Source organism: Marmota flaviventris, chromosome 3, assembly GCF_047511675.1.
Source record: "Marmota flaviventris isolate mMarFla1 chromosome 3, mMarFla1.hap1, whole genome shotgun sequence".
Taxonomy (NCBI): domain Eukaryota; kingdom Metazoa; phylum Chordata; class Mammalia; order Rodentia; family Sciuridae; genus Marmota; species Marmota flaviventris.
Window position 1 is genome coordinate 38,414,611 of NC_092500.1, and position 19,301 is coordinate 38,433,911.

A 19,301-nucleotide genomic window follows, 5' to 3' on the forward strand; every position below is an offset into this window, starting at 1 on the left:
ATCTGTAAACCTTGCTAAATGTAAATATTTAGATTTTGCTTCAGTAGGTCAGTACAGGTACCATCTTTACACATTTCTAACAAAAGGCAAGGTGTTAAAAATGCTTTATATTGTACTTTGCAAATAATGCAAAAACAGTGTTTGCAAACAGTTACAGGATTTTAAATATATTCTTTAATCATAAATTGATTATACTTTGTTTTAATTTCTGTTTTCTTTCTTATTCCCAATAGCCAAAACAGTTATAACAATAATTACCAACAACAAATATAAATATTTAATCTGCACAAAAATCCTAGGAAGTTTTTCATTATTCCTATTACCCAGCTTTTACATAGGAAAACTGAGACATAGATGTCATAAAGTTGCCAAGATACAGAATACAGCTTTGAATCCAGGTCAGTTTGTTCTCTTAATCACCATCCTTCCCCTAGTGGATCTTTTACAATATGGTCCACTTCATGGCATGTGTAACAATAATTTAACAAGACGGATTATATGAAGATATAAAATTAAGGCAAGAGAATGAATAAATATTAGGATGTATATTCATTTTATATACAGACAAATTATTAAAATGTTCTCATAAACAAATTTACAAAGAACTGATAGGAGGATTAGTTCCTATGGTATTTATAGGTTTACTGTGAATTCTATGTTTTTAAAAGATGATTTTTTGCTGAACCAAATAACTCTATTTGAAATTCTGAGGCATGATACAAAAAGAGAAAGGATGAAACAAATTGTGTGTGTACATGCCTGTGTACATGTATATGAACTCACATATACATTTATGCTACACATAAACAGTTATTTCTGTTCTCTGCTTTTGAAATTTGCTTTTACATTTTCATTTATAATCACACATAAATGGTTTTCTTTGGGGGCAGAATTTTTTATTTATATTTTACTACTTTTCTACCTTCAATATGTATTTTCTTTCTCCTTTATTTCTAAATGTTTACTAATATTGTGCAAACTTCTCATTTATCTACATATTTTAATAGCACATGCTGGGGGCTGGGATATAGCTCAGTTGGTAGAGTGCTTGCCTCGCATGCACAAGGCCCTGGGTTCAAAAAATAATAATAAGAAGAAGCACGAGCTGTGTTATAATAGAAAATAAGCAATGTTATTCCTCTACATCTACTTTACTCACAAAAAGATGTGGGAAATGCAAAACATACACAAACAGTATTTTTGAATGCTGACTTTGCATTTAGGTAAACAACTAAAAGTTATAGATGCTTACACTGATATTGTATGTATGTCCACCTTTTAGTCCTTCTAACATTGCAATGACAGATGTGTCTGTTTTCTGGATGATACTGAGGTTATGAATCTGAACAGCTGTGGGATCGTCTTCTCGGTAAACCAAAGCTTGGTATACTTGGATATTTCCATTAGGTTGAGAAGGAGGAAGGAATGTTAACTGAAATTTTGTAACTTCATCTGGTATCTTCTGAAATGTCATGTTGTTGGGTGGATCCTTGGGTGCTAAAATGAAATATATACAATTTAAAAAATTTTAATTTGTTCTTTTTGATATCCTTATGAAATTTATTGCTTCAAATTTCTGTTTTTAAAGAGTATTATATGAATTATTTAAACCATAATTTATAGAAAACAGCAAAATGTATCATCAAATCATTGACAGTTGCAGTTCATAGAAACTATAATGATGATCCAAGTTGTTTGCTTATTTATTTTGCCTTTCAAATGCATTTATTTTTATTTTTATGCAGAATGTGTTTCTATGACTTTAAAACTATTTATTTATGGCAGTGCTAGAGATCAATATTATTTTTTAATTTTAATAATAATATATAGTCCCATGTAACCTTCCCCTAGCTTTCCCTAGTGGTAACATCTTCCGTGACTGCAGTTTAACATCAAACAGGAAACCGATGTTGATATAATGTTGTTCACTGGATTACAGATCACATTTTTTCTTTTTCTTTTTTTTTCTTCAGTGCTGAGGACTGAATTCAGGGCCTCACACATGATATGCAAGTGCTATACCTCTGAGCTACATCCCCAGTCCTAGATGACAGATCTTATTCTGGTTTCACCATTGTTTCATGCTTTTGTGCATGTGTGTATAATTCTATACAAATTTATCCAATGTATGGATTCTTTAATTGCCATCTCAAACAAGATATGAAACTATCCTATTACCTTTAAGAAACCTGCTCCTATTATCCCCTTGTACTTACACTACATTCCTCTCCAAAACACAATCTTTCTCCATCTCTATTGCTTTGTCATTTTGAGACAACAATGACATAATGATCTTGAGGCCCATGGGTCTGCTAAATGTGTCAACAGGTCATACTCTTATATTCTTGAGTAGTGTTCCATTTCATGGATGTACCAGAGATTGTTTAGTCATGGAAGGACATTTGGGTTGTTTCTAATTTTTTTATTACTAAAAAAAGGTATTAACATTCATGTATAGATGTTTGAGTGAACATAAGTTATTGACTCTCTGTGGTCAATGTTCAAGAGTGTGGTTTCAGGGTCACATAGGAAGTGCATTTGTAGTTCTATATAAGATACTGGAAAACTACTTTCCCATGTAGCTATATCATTTCACATTTCTACTAGCAATGTATCAGATGTTCAGTCTCTGCATCTTTGCCAGAACTTAATATTATCACTATTTTAAATATTATTGTTATGTTTTTAATAAAATTATGAGACCTTTTATATCTCATCATGGCTTTAATTTGGATTTATCTAATGGTTAATAGCATTGAAAATATATTTTATATGTTTATTTGTCCACCATATCTACAGGGTGGTAAAATATTTGTTCATGTCTTTTGCTTATTTTCTAAGTGAATTTTTCAAGTGCTGAATTTTAAGAATTCTTTATATATCTTAAATAGTTCAGGTTATTTTAGATAAATAAAAAGTAGCTTATCAGGTGTTGGGGTTGTGGCTCAGTGGTGGAGTGCTTGCCTAGCATACATGAGTCACTGGGTTCGATCTTAAGTACCACATTTAAAAAAAAAACTAAATAAACAAAATAAATTATGAAAATGATATGCATGAAGAAAAAATTATTTTATAAATATAAAAACTACACTTGATGCACTACATAGTGCTCTTTATAAAAATGATTAACAAATTGAATGAGTATATTTATTTTGATCATCTTCAAATGGATATATTCTTCCATATTAACTCAAGAATTTACATGAAAAAAAGTTAGTATTTGGTTTTCAAGAGTTTGAGGCTCAAACATTAGTATTATTATTATATTTGTGTGTGTATGTGTGTATGTGTGTGTGTGTGTGTGTGTGTGTATGTGGTGCTGGGGATTGAAACCAGGGCCTTGTTTATGGGAGGCAAATACTCTACCACGTGAGCTATATCCCCAGCCACATCAAACATTATTTTCTTACAAATATCTTTAATAGATAGTGTCCTTTATCAAGCAAAAACAAAAGTAAATAAGTAAGAGTATGAAAAAAAGAGAAGCAAATAAACATGTGATTTTACTGAATACTTTAAGTGGAACAAATGCATATCTAAAATAAAAGGTTTATTCAAGAGAAATAGTTTTAAATTTGCTTTAATATGTTTTATATCTCAGACATGTATTTTTAGTTTATAAGAAGTATTTCTCTGAATTTAGGATCAAGTTTAAAGCTGGATAAGAAAAGAGATTCTCTCAATGCTGGAAATAACTTCCTATTCCCTAAATATTCTTAGCTTTAAATCTAAATTTCTATTTGTTTTTTCTTATATATGGATGCTAATACAGAAATGAGAGGTGGGGATAAAAAAAAATACAAGAAAGATCAGTGGAGTAGACAACGGGGGATAAAGGAGAGGGAGAAGGGATGGGATAAGGAAAGACAGTGGAATGAATCTGACCTATTTTTCCTAGGTACGTATATGAATATACCACATTGAATTTCACCATCCTGTGTCACAAGTCATCCGTGTGTTGTGTGTGGACTATGTTGCTTATAGTAACCTAGTAAGGGGATAAGTCTGGCATTGGGAATGTCCTGAGGCACCCCCACAGGGACTGACTGCTTGATGCAGGTGAACTTCCCCCTCAAGCTCTGCCAAAGGTCCCACACAGTATCTGAGATGGGTGTGACCTGAGAAGATGCCAATCAACCTGCTGAATAGTAGACATCAGGAAGCAAGATTCTGCCCTTGAAACCTTATCCCTGCCTTTGATGTACCCCTTAAATAAACCACTGGAACCATCTTTTCTTTTTCTAGTTCCAGAGCCCATGTGAACTAGATCTGTCAGGGGCTTCGCTTTTGTAAATATATTTCTGAATAATTGTGTTTTGTTATTCATTAATTATTTGAGACTTAAAGTTTTAGCATGGCTTACATTCTCCTGAGCAGGAAGAGGAATCCCCCAATGAGACACTGGTCATTGCCCCCATTAATGCTGTAATATCCACAAGACACTAATAAAAAAAAAAAACTATGAATGAATAGCAGAAAGATCAATTGAACAGAGGATGGGGAACAGGAGGAAGGAGAAAAGGAAGTACTGGGGACTGAATTAGAACAAATTATATCCCATGATTTTATATCAAAATACATCATAATGTTATGTATAACTAAAGTGAACCAACAAAAATAAGATTATTTTCTTAGAGATTTAGTAAAAAATATGTTAAATCATTATATCTACGGGAAACATAGAACATTAGGATTTGAGAATGAGTGCTTTGTGTTATAAATGTGAATACGTTCATCAGTTCTTTCCTCACAGAGAAGAAGATGAAGGAGAAATGCAAAAATCACAATAGAAACTAGATACCTGTCATATTTGGCAGGAAAATACAAACAAATGTAATTTTAGGGTGCTAAAGATAAAATTTATCTTGTAACTTAGATTCATAACTTTATAGGCAAAATGAATAGAGAACATAATTAAAAGACTTTCTAAAACTATTTTTACCACTTATATTTACCTTACAGATAGCAACAAATAAACTCTAACAATACATCCCTTCATCTGCTTTTTCCAGTGACATATCTGGTGGCAAAGAACATCAGGATTCTGAAGGAGGATGGGGCAAGCAAGATCTGGGAGGCTGACTTTCCACATTAAATTCCTACTTGTTATAATCTTATTCATTCAGACCCTGTTCATAGGACCTTGAGAAACTCTGTATAGATTCTGACATTTCTTGGATAGTTACATAATAAATTATATCACCTGATGAAGTGAAGAAAACATCTATGATAAATGTGATCTGGATCCTAATATTGAATTCCAGATCATTACTTTAATTTTCATTCCTATCATAGGGTAGAAATAATTAAAATATAGTTTTAGATATATCATTCATTATTGGCTATAGAAGCTTAGAAAAATCCTCTCTTATGCAAGGTAACTCAATTTCTGAAACACTTAGCAGATTTCATAAGCATAGAAAAGTACAATTGGGTACCTTTATGTTCCATATTTATAAGGATTGAATATTCTACATTTTCACTTTGCCTCAAAAATAAATAGCTTTAATTTTGATGATCACAGTAGCAATGAATTATTATTATTTTTATTTACATTCTTCAAAAACTTCTCATAACTTATATTCTGTTTAATGTAGAGTGAGGAACTGTAAGACAGACAGCTTACTCAACCAACGAGGAAGGACACTCCTACCTGATTCTAAAGTAGTCACAATGACTTCAGGGCTTGACTTCCCTTCTACATATGCAGCACTTACATTTCCAGTAAATGCAGTGATCACCACAGAATATCTGGTAAATATTTTTAAGTCTTTAATTTCCATGGTTTTCTTTTCTTCATTTGACTTGACAAAGGAAATATTGAATTCATCACGATCTACCTATGAGGAAAAAACACAGTTAACAAGAAGCAATACTGGAGTATTTTGTTTTACCAGAACATGATAATACAAAGCTACATGTACATTCATCTGACATTTATAGATTAACTTATTTATTTACATATTTACTTATTTAACAATCAGATAGCCCTGGAAAAATCTAAAGTGTTATTATAACAGTTCATTAATTAGTAAATATTTTAGTAATTGAAAGGAAAAGAAAATAATCAACCAAATGCACAAGCAAAAAAAAATCATTTTTTTCAGTCAATGAAATTACTTTCTACTCTAATGCTTTGTTAAAAAAAAAAGTATATAGGTTTTGGACTGTGTTAACAAGGGTTCAAATGCTAATTGGTCACTTGACAAACCACTAAGGCTCTATGTATCTTACCTTCTATGTATGTGAAATTGGGGTGGTAAAATAATTACAGAATTATATTGAGATTTAGAAAAAAGAGATCTGAAGTAATTGGTACAGAGATTTTGATCTTAAAAAATTACATTACCCACAAAAAGAAAATACAGAGGTATACATATATAAAATATGCGTGTGTGTGTGTGTGTGTGTGTGTGTGTATACGCATATGTTCACGCTCTATGACCTGAAACACAATTTTTGGAATGTAACTTATTTCTGAAATGGACTTTGATATTTTCCACCCCTTTTATTTAACTCCATTTATTGCATTCTGATAATGACCATAGTTTGAAAAACTCTTGATCTAGCACAATGCATGACAGTGGATAAAGACTCAATTGCAAATGGCATAATTATTTAATGCGCATAAATGAATACCTGTAGGTCTATTAAATGTAGCCGTATGACTTGTTCAAATGCGGTTTGCCTGCAATGGAAGTTCTGGCCCATTGGCTCTAGACATTAAAAATAGCCGAAATTTTTAACACTACATAGAAGTGCTTTTCCTAAGATCCATGAGAAAATTCAAAACCCTTGTTGATTTACTACTCTAAAGTACTTGAAATAAATACTTAAAATCTGGTTTAATATATGACTAGCACTATTAAGTTCATTTTTGACTTGTTCCTCACTTGTAATTTTAAAGCTTTTGTTGTTGTTCAGTATGTTTCTGTAATTAGTCTTTTTTAAGACCTTTTTTAACTTGAAGATGTTACCATGAAAGCCGAGCTAAAGGCTAATGAGTAATACCAGTATTGCAAACAGTTGAAAAGACCATTCCCAGCTCAAGACAAAGCAGTGGAGACCAATGTCCCACTTCTCTAAAGAGGCAGAAAAAACTAATCAGAATAGGAAGTCTATTGATCAGACATATGAACCCACTGGTAAAAAGTGTGTATTTAATTAATTGCCGTTATTTAAACATCACATAAAATATGGCCTTTTTTAAGTCTAGGTTTATATTCATAATGGGTACAAGTTATCTTGTTGGGTGTGGTGGCACACGCTTGTAATTCCAGTAGCTCCGGAGGCTGAGGCAGAAGATCACAAGCTCAAAGCCAGCCTTAGCAAGTTAACTGAGGCCCTAAGCAACTGAGTGAGACCCTGTCTGTAAATAAACAAACAAACAACAACAACAAAAAACAGTCTGGGATGTGCCTCTGGATTCAATCCCTGGTACCAAAAGTAAATAAATAAATAAATAGTAGATAAATAACCTAGAGATAAGTAAGTAACAGTTGACCCCTGTAATGGGGCCTGGGTTTCCATTTCCATTTCATTTGGTTTCATTTTCATGGTTTGATGTTGCTTGCCTAACTACTACAACTATTTAAATTCTGCATTTGTAGACCTGAGATGATTTTCTCAAGATTCCATAGCTCCCCAGTAGCAGAGATGAGATTGGTTTTTTAAAAGTCCAGAACTCTCTTCACTGTGACAAGTCGGTGGGCTTGATCTTATAAATTACACTATTTATAAATTAAATGATTCCAATGCTCTTCATTGAAACAATAGATAACAAATATCAAATAGCGAAAACATGGCACAACATGCATTGTGCTGTATCCTACCTTTAAAATATTTAATAAAATCTGAAAAGAATTCTGGTCCTCAAACTCAACATGTACAAAAGTTCATTATATTTTCATTAAACCTACTTCACCTTGGTTGTTAACAATTACTCTCCCACTTACCCAGGACGGACACCTCAAATCATTTTACCCCTCATTTTCCTTCTATCAATTCCAAGCTTGTTTGCTCATTCCACAGTTGATCATCTATTATTAATATGAAATCACTCTTATAATTTTGAGCTATAACAATACAATGTCAGTAATTAGACCCTGGATCTTCTTTCCTGCCAAGCTCTTATTTTTTTTTTCTTGTCCTACCTCACCTCCACCCTTTCCCATCTTATTCAGCCATCAAATCTCAGAGTAAATTTAACGTGCTCTTTGAAGTCTCTATACCTGTTTTCCTCCATAACAGAAACTTTAGTTTGCTAACTTGTCTTCCCCCAAACCTTCATATCTCAGACTCTATAATTAGCCATTTAAATTCCTACATCTCCCTTTTGAGTATGAGCTCCTTGAAAGCAGAACTTTACTTTTTCATTCTTGTTCTAGTGAATAAAAGCTATTCAATAACTATTTGTTAAATGAAAGAGTAAAGGGAACAATGAATAAAAGACCTCAAGATGCATTCATTTTTAGTAGAATCATCCAGCATGATATCTATGCCCAAATGTCTTTAGTGTCAATTTGAAAACAAATTTTGTTTGAAAGTCTTTGAAAGGAAGGTTTTTATGCTCTTGTGACTCACATTTTTCAGAAGCCAGGCTAAAGCATAAATCCTAAATGCACTGTTAAGTGTTTTTCCTTGGTCTGAGAGTCAAAGATTTTAAAATGTTGATGGTTACATCTTTCTTAAATGAGCTTCAGATAAACTCTGAAATGACAGTGACCATATCATATTTGTTCACTTCTACATAGCCAGCACCTGGCATGGTGCTGACATTAGTTGCATTTATAAATGATGTTGAATTAAGGAAGGAAATAGTTCTACTCTTCAGAACGCTATCCTCAGGTACTCATCATAGTTGACATGTTCCATAGTAAATATCATCTACTCCTATAAAATTAATCATCTTCTAAATATCAACACTTCCAAAATCTGCTAATCCAGAATTTCCCTCCTGTGTTCCACAGCCATATGCAATACTTTGTAATGGGTATGTTGACTGGAAGACTCTGAGACACCTCAATTTCAGAGTGTCTCCTACTGAACTCATTTTTTTCCTTTATGAATCTATTCCTTCTTATAATTTTGCAAGTCAAATATCCTAAAATCATTCCTGATTTGTCCTCTCACTCAATTAGATGGCTGATTTTTTTTCACCAAATTTTATAAATTTAAATTATTTTTCATTCTTTTCCCTTGCTACATTTCTTTGTTCCTATGTTTTCTTGACTTCTGTCTCTTTGTCTAAATTTGCACCCTAACACTGGTCTCAAACCATCTACTACAAACCTACTCATCCTATACAACAGAAATCAACATTACTGCTTTAATTCCCCACAAACTGCCACCCCACCACTCTTTTTTACGGGGTGAGGGTGTACCAGGGATTGAACTCAGGGGCCACATCCCCACTGAGCCACATCCCCAGCCCTATTTTGTATTTTATTTAGAGACAGGGGATCACTGAGTTTCTTAGAGCCTTGCTTTGCTGAGGCTGGCTTTGAACTCGTGATCCTCCTGCCTCAGCTTCCAGAGCTCCTGGGATTACAGACATGAGCCACCAAGCCCACCTCACCCCACTACTCTTAAAATAAACCCCAAACTCTGTAATATGTTATGTAGTTATTCTCCCAATCTAGCTTCTTAAACTCTTCTTTCTGAATGCTGTGACCTGAGATAGCAGCACTGCTCACTTTTTCTTAAATGAGAATTATTCTGTTTTCTTTTGCTTTTCAGGAACTGCCTTAATTATTTTTCAAGATTTAGTTCTGATTTTATGTTATCTGGAAGATGTTTCCCCTAATGCCTTTTCTTTTCTCATTCTCTTTTATGAGCCTATTTCTACTGTATTTTAAGCCAATGCATTATTTGTTACAGATGGACACAATACCTTCATTTATTCATTTATTTTTATGTGATGCTGAGGATCAAACCCAGTGCCTCACATGTGTCATGCAAGTGCTCTACCATTGAGTCACAGACACAGCCCAAACCAATGCATTATTATCAATTAAACCCCTGGTTTTTATATATCATCTATCCCCTGAGAATTAATATAATAATAATTGTTTTACTAAAACCTGATACTTAGTGAGCACTTACTTTGTGTCAGGAAATGCTCTAAGATTTTTATGCATTATTAAATGATTTAGTCCTCATGGACTCTCTACAGACTACTATTATTTTTTATTTTACATATACAAACACTGAAACACAGAGAGATTAAGTAAACTGCCTAAGGTCTAACAGATCTGGGACTCCAAACCAAGTAGTCTGTTTCCAAAACTTGCATCCTTAATCATGATCCATACTGCCTTTTAAGAAAGAAGGTAAGACATGTATTACTGATTTGACGTCAATCAGGTAGAATGTTGGTCCAGTGATGACAGCAGGTTCACTCCAACTGATGTTGATGCTGAAAGGTGATGTCGCTACAACATGCACATTTTCAGGAGGACCATCTGGAGCTATGACAATAGAAAATCAATTATTCTGCCACATTAGTTAGCACTTGCTACAGTACAACAATAGAAAAGATCATGAAAAATGGATACTCATAATGAATTCATTTTACATTAATTTACAGTTCACAGCATGCTAAAGGTATAAGCAAATTAAATGAACTAATTATTTATACTTAAAACTTCCATTCAGAAATTGGTTAATTAAAATAAAAACTATGTGATTTAAACTTAAAATCATATTTTTGAAAGAAACTATACCATTTCTAAAATAAACATTTTGAAATGTTTATTTTAGAAATAGGTAATCTAGCAATGCCATTTTAAGAAAACCCTTTGAGAAAAATATTTGACACCAAAAAGAGGCAAAGGAACACAGTTGAAAATAGAAACAAATGTAAGGGAATTATGTTTAAAATATATTGTCTCACAAGTGTACAAGAGTAAATTGGGTTTGCTTAACTGTTTTCACTGAAGGGATAGAATAGGAAATAGGTTATTCCATTGTTCTGATCTACTATTAAAAATAGTAAACTTTGAATAGATCTTGAATTCACCATGATTTAAACTAATTCTTTAATTTGTCATAATTTTTAATTTGTTGGGTTTTTTTTAGTCAAAAACAAGGGATAGTATCTTAAGAATTAATACTGTTGAATACCCTTATGTGTAAATTTCAAATTGCAAAACCATTAGAAATCAGAAGGGTTAAGAGTACATTGAAAAAGACTTAGTCACAGTTAATCTGACAAGGACATTAACCTTAGAACAGTGTTGTGCCCATCTCTGTCCTCCCAGGGACCCTAGTCAATTCTAATGCTGTTGAATATTGGGAGGCAAGAATTTCCTGCTTCCTAGTTTTAAATTCACATGAGAAAACTTTACTAAACAAACTCTATTACATAGAATCTGATAAGATATAAAAGAAAGATAAAATATCCCTTCCCTCAAATAATTTATAACCTAGGAAGAACAACAAGCTGTACAATCTTGACAAAAGAATAAAATGTCCAGACCTCATCTCTCCATCAACTGCATATTTCATAGCATTTAAAAGAGAATTGTGAAGACGAAATATGTGAGAGTTGCTAGTTCAGTGTTGGGAACATTACTATCCAAAAATATAATAAAGGGCCTAGTTAAGATAAGGACTATCTGGAAATACAAATAATTTTCTACGAGAGGGAAAAGGGAAAGTCCTTGACTATAGACAAAGCGGGGAGGCAAGGTAAAATTGCACAGAGAAGATGGGAATTGTAGGCTTTGGAAGATGAGATAGATTTCCATAATCAGAAGGGCAGGCTTAGGGACACTCCTATACCAGGGGATCATAACAAAGCCACAAAGACACAAACAGCAGTGTGTGCAGACAGAATTGTGTTACTATAGAACTGCTCTTCTTGGTCAGCTTCCATTTATTATTTTCCACATTCAAAAATACTCTGGGAAGGAGTCCAAACCTTTACTAGACTTCCAAAGAAATCCATAGTACAAAAAAAAAATGGAATTCCTAAATTCAGGGACTAGAGATGTCACAGAGAGAGCAGGGTTTGGAGTTCATTCTTTATAACAGGATGGCACTAACGTTCTTCAGAAAGGAAGTATTTTTCTAATGACTTAGGAAGAAAACAGCAGCTGTGAGAAAAAAGAAAATGCACACTGTTTCAGCACCTTGTCTCTAGGTGGGCTATTTCCAAAAAGCCAAATGAGATAAGAGATTGTAAAGTAGAAAAGTGACAGTAGATGTAGATAAGAAGAGATGAAACCTATTGCCACTTAGACAATTTAACAATAGAAGAACCCAGGGGCAGACCAGATGTGGGTACAAAGTAAGACAGAGGAAGTAGTAAAAGTTAAGTCATGGATTAATGCTGGAATAATGTCATGATATAGTTTACAACAGCACATTTAGGAACGTATATTGCTTTTGGGAGATATGGAAGATGATAAATTTGAATTTGCACTTACTGAATCTGAGAAACTCAAAAAGACTTAGATCCTTACCCGGCAAATGGAAAGGTGAGTCTAGAACTAGAAAGATAGGACTAGGATGGAAAACGGTTCTTTTTATAAAAATTTCAGATAATTTTTAAAAAAATTGGTAGTCTAAATATGGCAGGTACATCTGGTTTCAAGTGAACCACATGTTTTGTAGAGAGTCAGGTTTTACTTCATAGATATTTAAGATGTTGCTATGTTCTGAAGTGTCCCCTCCAAAATTTGGGTGTTGGAACCTAATGGCCTATGTGATGGTATTGAGAGGTGGGGTTTTAAGAGGGGATGAGGTCATGTAGGCTTCTCCCCTCATGAATGGACTAAGGCCATTATAAAAATAGACTTCACAAAACATGTAGGTAGCTTGCCCTTCAGCTTCCCATCATGTGAGGAATCCTCACCAGACAATCAGACCTGTTGGCACCTTGATCTTGGACCTTCCAGCCTCCAGAGCTATGAGAAAATAGATTTTTATTCCTTGTTAATTACTCATTCTCTGATATTTTGTTGTGGCAACACAAATTAGGCTAAGATAGAGGTTAATAGTGTGACCACCACCTTCATAAGTGAAATGACTAATATTTACAATATATTTTCCAGGAAGATAATGCTATAAAATATATTTTAACAATAGTATTGACATATTTTAGTGACTAGTACACAAATGTAACTATAGTAATAAATGAGAGAGACAGGAAATTAGGGACAGATTGTACAGAGCCTTTAAGGTTACTGCTAAAGCTTTTGTAAGAATAAATATTTATGCTGGGTGCAGTGGCACACACCTGTAATGCCAGCGGCTTAAGAGACTGAGGAAGGAGGATTGAGAGTTTAAAGTCAGCCTCAGCAAAAGTGAGGCTTTAAGCAACTCAGTGAGACCCTGTCTCTAAATAAAATACAAAATAGGGCTGGGGATGTAGCTCAGTGGTCGAGTGCCCCTGAGTTCAATCCCCAGTACCCCACCAAAACCAAAGAATAAATATTGGAGGGAGGAGAGAGGTAGGGGCTTGGGGGGTAGGAAAGATGGTAGAATGAGAAGGCCATCATTACCCTAGGTATAGGTATGATTGCAGAAATGGTACGACTCTACTTTGTGTATAACCAGAGAATGAAAAGCTATGTTCCATTTGTGTACAATGAAATAAAATGCATTCTGTTGCCATGTATATCTAATTAGAACAAATTAAAAAATTAAAATATTTTTCTAAAAAGGAATAACTATTATGGAGCAAAAGACAATGCCATAGATCATCATCATGAACTAGAAGAGGCCATGATAGGTTGTGGTTTTTGATATCTTACCCCATACAAGAAAGATGGGCTAACATTAATTGGACCAAAGGAGGGACAATTATCTCCAGAATCAAGTTGATTCATATAACTCTATATAATACACAAAGCACTACTGGGGCTTACACTTTAAAACAACTCATTGTAGCAGGCAATCAGAGTATCTTCTCAGTGTTGTTGCCCAGGGATCATGAATAACTTGCTGAGAATTTTTTTTTTTGACCAAGAAAGTTGATGACATTTTTCTAATGATATTGATGGTAGTTTATGTTTGGAAATATTGTCAGGGGAATTTTTTCACATCTTCTTTGCTCCAGAGTGTGGCTCTTTTTGAGTCTTAACTGAGAAAAGATCCAAAGCCATTTCCCAAGACAAACACTGACTTGCAAATATGTCTGTACCCAGCTCAGAAAATCTTGTTTCAATTTCTTGTCTTTCACAGTAAAATGTCAACCCTGCAATCATTCCTTTGATACCAGCAATCAAAGCCCTCATCAGGGAGTGTCTGCCACCCCAAGCAGAGCTGAGAAAAAAGTGACATTCAAAGATCATTCCTGACACATCTAACCACCCATACTAATAAATATTTTACGTTCCATGCATGAATCAGTCATTTCAGAAAACCAAGGTATTTAGCTCATCACTGAGTTGAACCTAAATGCCATTTCTTGAACTTTTAATCATTCTAAGCCACATTTGTATTTTCAGTAAACTTTTTCATGAAATTTCCTGTTTTGTTACACAACTGTTCCCTGTATTGTATTAACCTGTGTTTTTGAAGTATTGGAACTCCTACAGAAAACTAAAAACTAAAAGTAAATACACATAAGAGAATATATGTAAATATATTGTATGTATATAATACAATATATATATATATATTATCTATTGGAAGTGATGAAAAGAGTTATCTTATTAATTGAGAGGTAATTTAAGAGAAATAATTTTTTAAAGTCCTCATTTATTATAAATTACCACCTAATTATTTTAGTATTATACAAATAATATGATGTACTTACAAGTACAGAAATATTTCAACCCTTTTAGGTAACTTTCTTATGGAATTTATCAAAATTCCCATGCAAAATATGCCCAGAATTGTATTTCTTTTTTAGCACAGTATATAGTAATCTATTACTAGAGTCTCATAAAAGGGAAATACAAAATTACAATTATGAATTCCAACTGCCAAAGTAAAGAAAGCTAATGATGGTAAAGGAATGGGGAGCTGAAAACATTCCAGTTTAAAAGCATAGTAACTTACAAGCATCTTTAAGAGACTTTGTTTGTCTCCCCATAAAATGTCACACTCTGATTTAGGATTGTTTGTGAAATGAATCTAGTCAGTAATGGGCCAAGATATCACTATACCCTCTCTCTTATAAATCACAGCAATTTACTCAGTAGGAATGATCTATCCTTATTCTCTCATTCCCCATAATCCAATCACTTCCTCTCATAAGCACTTTCCCCCTGGTTTTCACAATAATGCATTTTCTGTAACTAACAACCATCATTTCCTGATTATCATGCTTCTATCCTTGCACAGGAATGTGGGTCTTATGTGGGTCAGGGTCATCTTTCCCATCCATCTGTGTCTCGATGCTAAGTGTGTTAGCTGAAAGGTGAGTCTGGATAGACCATCATTATGCCTACACCATATAAAAGTTTGAATGTCCCCAAGTCTGTGCCACTTTGACTAAGAACCAATGAGCTTTAATATATCTAATACTACACTTTCACAATAAACACAAAGACTTTTTAGCAACTTTGCATTCTGCAAATCTCTGTATGTCTAATTTAGTTGCAGAAAACACTATAGAAAATTCTGTATGGTTTTAGTGCACTGTTCTATGGTGAATTTCCTAATAAGCATAAAATAAATACAAGATTTGATAGCAGTTCACAAAAAATCTTGAGCTCTGTGTGTGTTGATTTAAATTTTCTGTACATATACTTGAATTTTAAGTCCAGTTTAAAATTTATGTAAAAAGCTTATCAATAGAGTATTTTAATTTCAGGATCTGATAAATGGGACTCCTAGATTTCTAATGACTATCATCACTACATGAAGGATCCTGTTGTTTCTCAGCTATAGAAATTTAACTATGCTGGTACTGTGAGTTTACTTTGATTCAGCACACCTGGAAGAATTTGCTTTGAGTTTTAGATGTCTCTAAAGACCAGAGGACATCTAATTGGCTGTGTGGATTCCTTGTGTTTTAAACCATTCAGGGCATCCAGGGTCCTGCAGAAGCTCAGCAGTTAGATTTACCACATTTCCACCATTAAGCAGCACTGTGATAATTGGTTGTCCTTTCCTAGTGTTGGCCATTTCCCTAGAGCCCAGGAATTCACTGGCCCATATGGCATACCACTCTTGTTGTATGAAATATTTCAAGGCAAGTCATTTTACAAGACTTCGATTTTGTTTTATAGTTATATTTCCCAACAAGGTAGTACCATGAACAACAAGGACTATGAACCCAAGAATATTGGATTAAACTATTTAATGAGTACTGAGCATGATTCATGAATGTTCATAGTACTAGGTTCTACAGTATAATCACCTTATTTGATGATTAAATGAGTTACCTATCTAATTTTAGACTGGCTTAAGCTGAAAACAAAATATAAACAAAACCCCTCATTTCCATTGCTAGGAATATGAGGTAAGAATGAAAATATTCTAATTTTAGTACTATTTATTTAGGATCAGGTAATACATCTTTTCCTAAAATAGCATCATGTTTCCAAAACACTGTATACAATGGTGATTCTCCAAATATGGTCTCCAGACCAAGCAGCATCAGTTATACTGGGCAAGTCATAGAAACACAAATTCTGAAGGCAAAGCCCAGACTTACTGAATCATACCCTGGGTTTGAGGCACAATCAAATAACATGCCCTCCAGGTGTGCCTACAGTCAAATTTGAGAACCAGTGCTCTCCAATATTAACATACTATTTGAAAAAGTATAGACATTGGTTTTCAGATTAGGGAGTAATGCTTATAACTCTTAGTAACAAAGGTGGAAAGTGGGATTAAATTACTACATCTATGAAGGCTAGAAAAGGAGCTGTGGAGGAAATTTGGAAGCTAGTGGTCAATAGTGCAGAAATGGACATTTGTGCACCAAGTTCTACAGTTTGGTCTACTCTGATGTGTCATTTTACTTTAATTCGGGAGAACCAGGAAATAAGGTTCTTTTTACCATAACCTCCTCTGATCCCCAAAGTTTCTAGAATACCATGTCTTCACATTCCATAAAAACATAAGAAAATGCCACTAATTCCATACTACCTTTAAGCTCTACATGGGAACAACCTGGAATAACTGAGGTAAGACCATTAGGCACAATGGATAAACTGAACATTGCTATTTTGTCCTCCCATTCATTTGTACATAGGCATAATCTGGGTAAAATAAATATCAAGGGTATTAATAAAGAAAAAGAAAAATTCAGAAAACCTCAAAAGTTAAGTTTGAGGTTTTATGTTTTAAAGAAAGTTTTAGCCCCTTTGTGTGGGATTGGAGATGGTTGCATTTTATACTAGGAGCTTGTATAATAGCCTCAGCTATTTCTTGGACCCAATAGTCAAAGATAATAATATTGCAGAGAATCCTTATAATTTCCTTTAACTGCTGTTTTTTGTCTTAAAAAAATTTGCTTACACAAATGGGATTTCAAAGATATTTTTATTATATTCTAAAACATTTGCTTAATAATCTGGCAAGCACTTTTCTGACATTAAATATGTAGATGGATGCTTTTAAAAATAGTTTCAATTTCATATGCTAACTGTTGCCTCCTTTATGCATGAATTCACCTGAATCTGTTCTCTTTGAATTTCTTCTCTTTGTAATCACACTTAACCACCTCCCACACTATCCTAAGGCTTTGCACAAGTCCTAGTCAAGATCTAGGAGTGCAGACTTTATGCTAGAAATGAACTAGGTTCATGAAAGTATCAAAGTGTAAAGTACTTAATGAAAGTATCAATGTGTAAAGTACTTGAACTCAACCAGCACATGAACTCCACAGCCTGGGGTTCCCAGTGAGCCTGACCAAAAAATAGCCAAATCAATAGATTTATACTTAACCAATAGGATCTTCCATAGAATTTGCTATAATTAAATGAGAGTTCTCTTTACCTCCTTAGAAAAAGCAGAGGTAACAGAGTTGAATACTTGTTGATCTAGAATCTGAACTTAGCTTAAAAACCCAAACTCACAATGTTAATCCTACTTCACACTTCTTTTAGGACCAAAAGAGAGAAGACTCTCAAAAAAGTAAAAGGAAATGCAATTCAAGGTAAGATTTAAAGTCTGAGATGAGAAAGGAAGAAAGTTCATTTGAATTTTAAAAGGATTAAATGAAGCTGAAAGGGTACAAGATTGCACAACACCCTTTCCCCCACTTTTTAAAAATGAAAACCAGTCTTTAAAAATATATAGATGATTTATAAAAACATAGGAGTAATTTCCTTTGATTTTTTAAAAATGATTTTTCTGAAAACACATTTTACTTGCTATGTTAAGTGCAATTTCAACAATAAATAATTTTAACTATTTAAATTCTAGAAAAATCGTTTAGTAATCTGACAAAAGCTCTTTTGTCACTATTAAGTTGAGCAATCTATTAAATACTTTGATTTTATATGCTTACTATTTACCTCTTTAAATTACTATTTCACCCACTATCTTTACTTTGTAGTCATATTTAGCACCCCCAATTTTAACATTATGCTTCCTCGTTTTCTTTATGAGCCAACAACCTAGTATGATCCTGGCTTACTACATAAATTTATTAACAGTTCATTATTTTGAGAATGATATGGGTATTTTGAATGCTGCAATACATTCTGAAATAAGCATTTATTAATTTTCTTCATTGTTTGAAAACCTTTTAAATTAATTGTATACAAAATTCTTTCCTACGTGAAAGAACTTCCAGGATGGGTATAGGAAAGACAGTAGAATGAATCAGACATACTTTTCCTATGTTTTTATATGAACACATGATCAGTGAAACTCCACAGCACATACAACCACAAGAATGGGAAGTTCTACTCCATGTTTGTATGATATGTCAGCATACATTCTACTGTCATGTATATGTAGAAAGAGTAAGTACAAATGAATAAAAAAGAAATTTCTTATGTTAATAAAAGAGAAACTCATAAAATGATTAACAATATAAATGTATTATTTTATTGAAATAAAATAAGCTAAATATATCCAACAGAGACAATAACTGATCAGGAGAATTTTAATTTTGACATTAACCACACAAGTATTTGAAAGACAGATTTAGACAAAAAATAAAATTAGTATAAACTGCTTTGAAATATGGAGAATTTTGACAGCCAAATGCTTCTGCATTGACATCAAACACCTTCCTTCCATACCATAATGATTTAGGTAACAAGTACACACGAAAGGTAGAAACATATAAGATATGGCTACCTGGTCACTCTTGTTTTTAAGGAATTCAGAGACCCACAAAAGAAAGAGACATCAATAATTATGATGTAATATATTCAGTGCTT

At 33.4% G+C, this 19,301-nt stretch overlaps 1 protein-coding gene across 1 annotated transcript in view; it reads right to left on the minus strand.

Annotated features, from left to right (window-relative positions):
* Ptprq (protein tyrosine phosphatase receptor type Q) overlaps nt 1–19,301 on the minus strand; it is a 209,397-nt gene that overhangs the window by 60,861 nt on the left and 129,235 nt on the right. Inside the window, exons 27-29 of the mRNA XM_027929031.2 lie at nt 10,348–10,469; nt 5,654–5,840; nt 1,253–1,497 (exon numbers count right to left, since the gene is read on the minus strand). Of these exons, the coding sequence (XP_027784832.2) occupies nt 1,253–1,497; nt 5,654–5,840; nt 10,348–10,469 (554 nt within the window). The remainder of the gene's footprint in view (nt 1–1,252; nt 1,498–5,653; nt 5,841–10,347; nt 10,470–19,301) is intronic.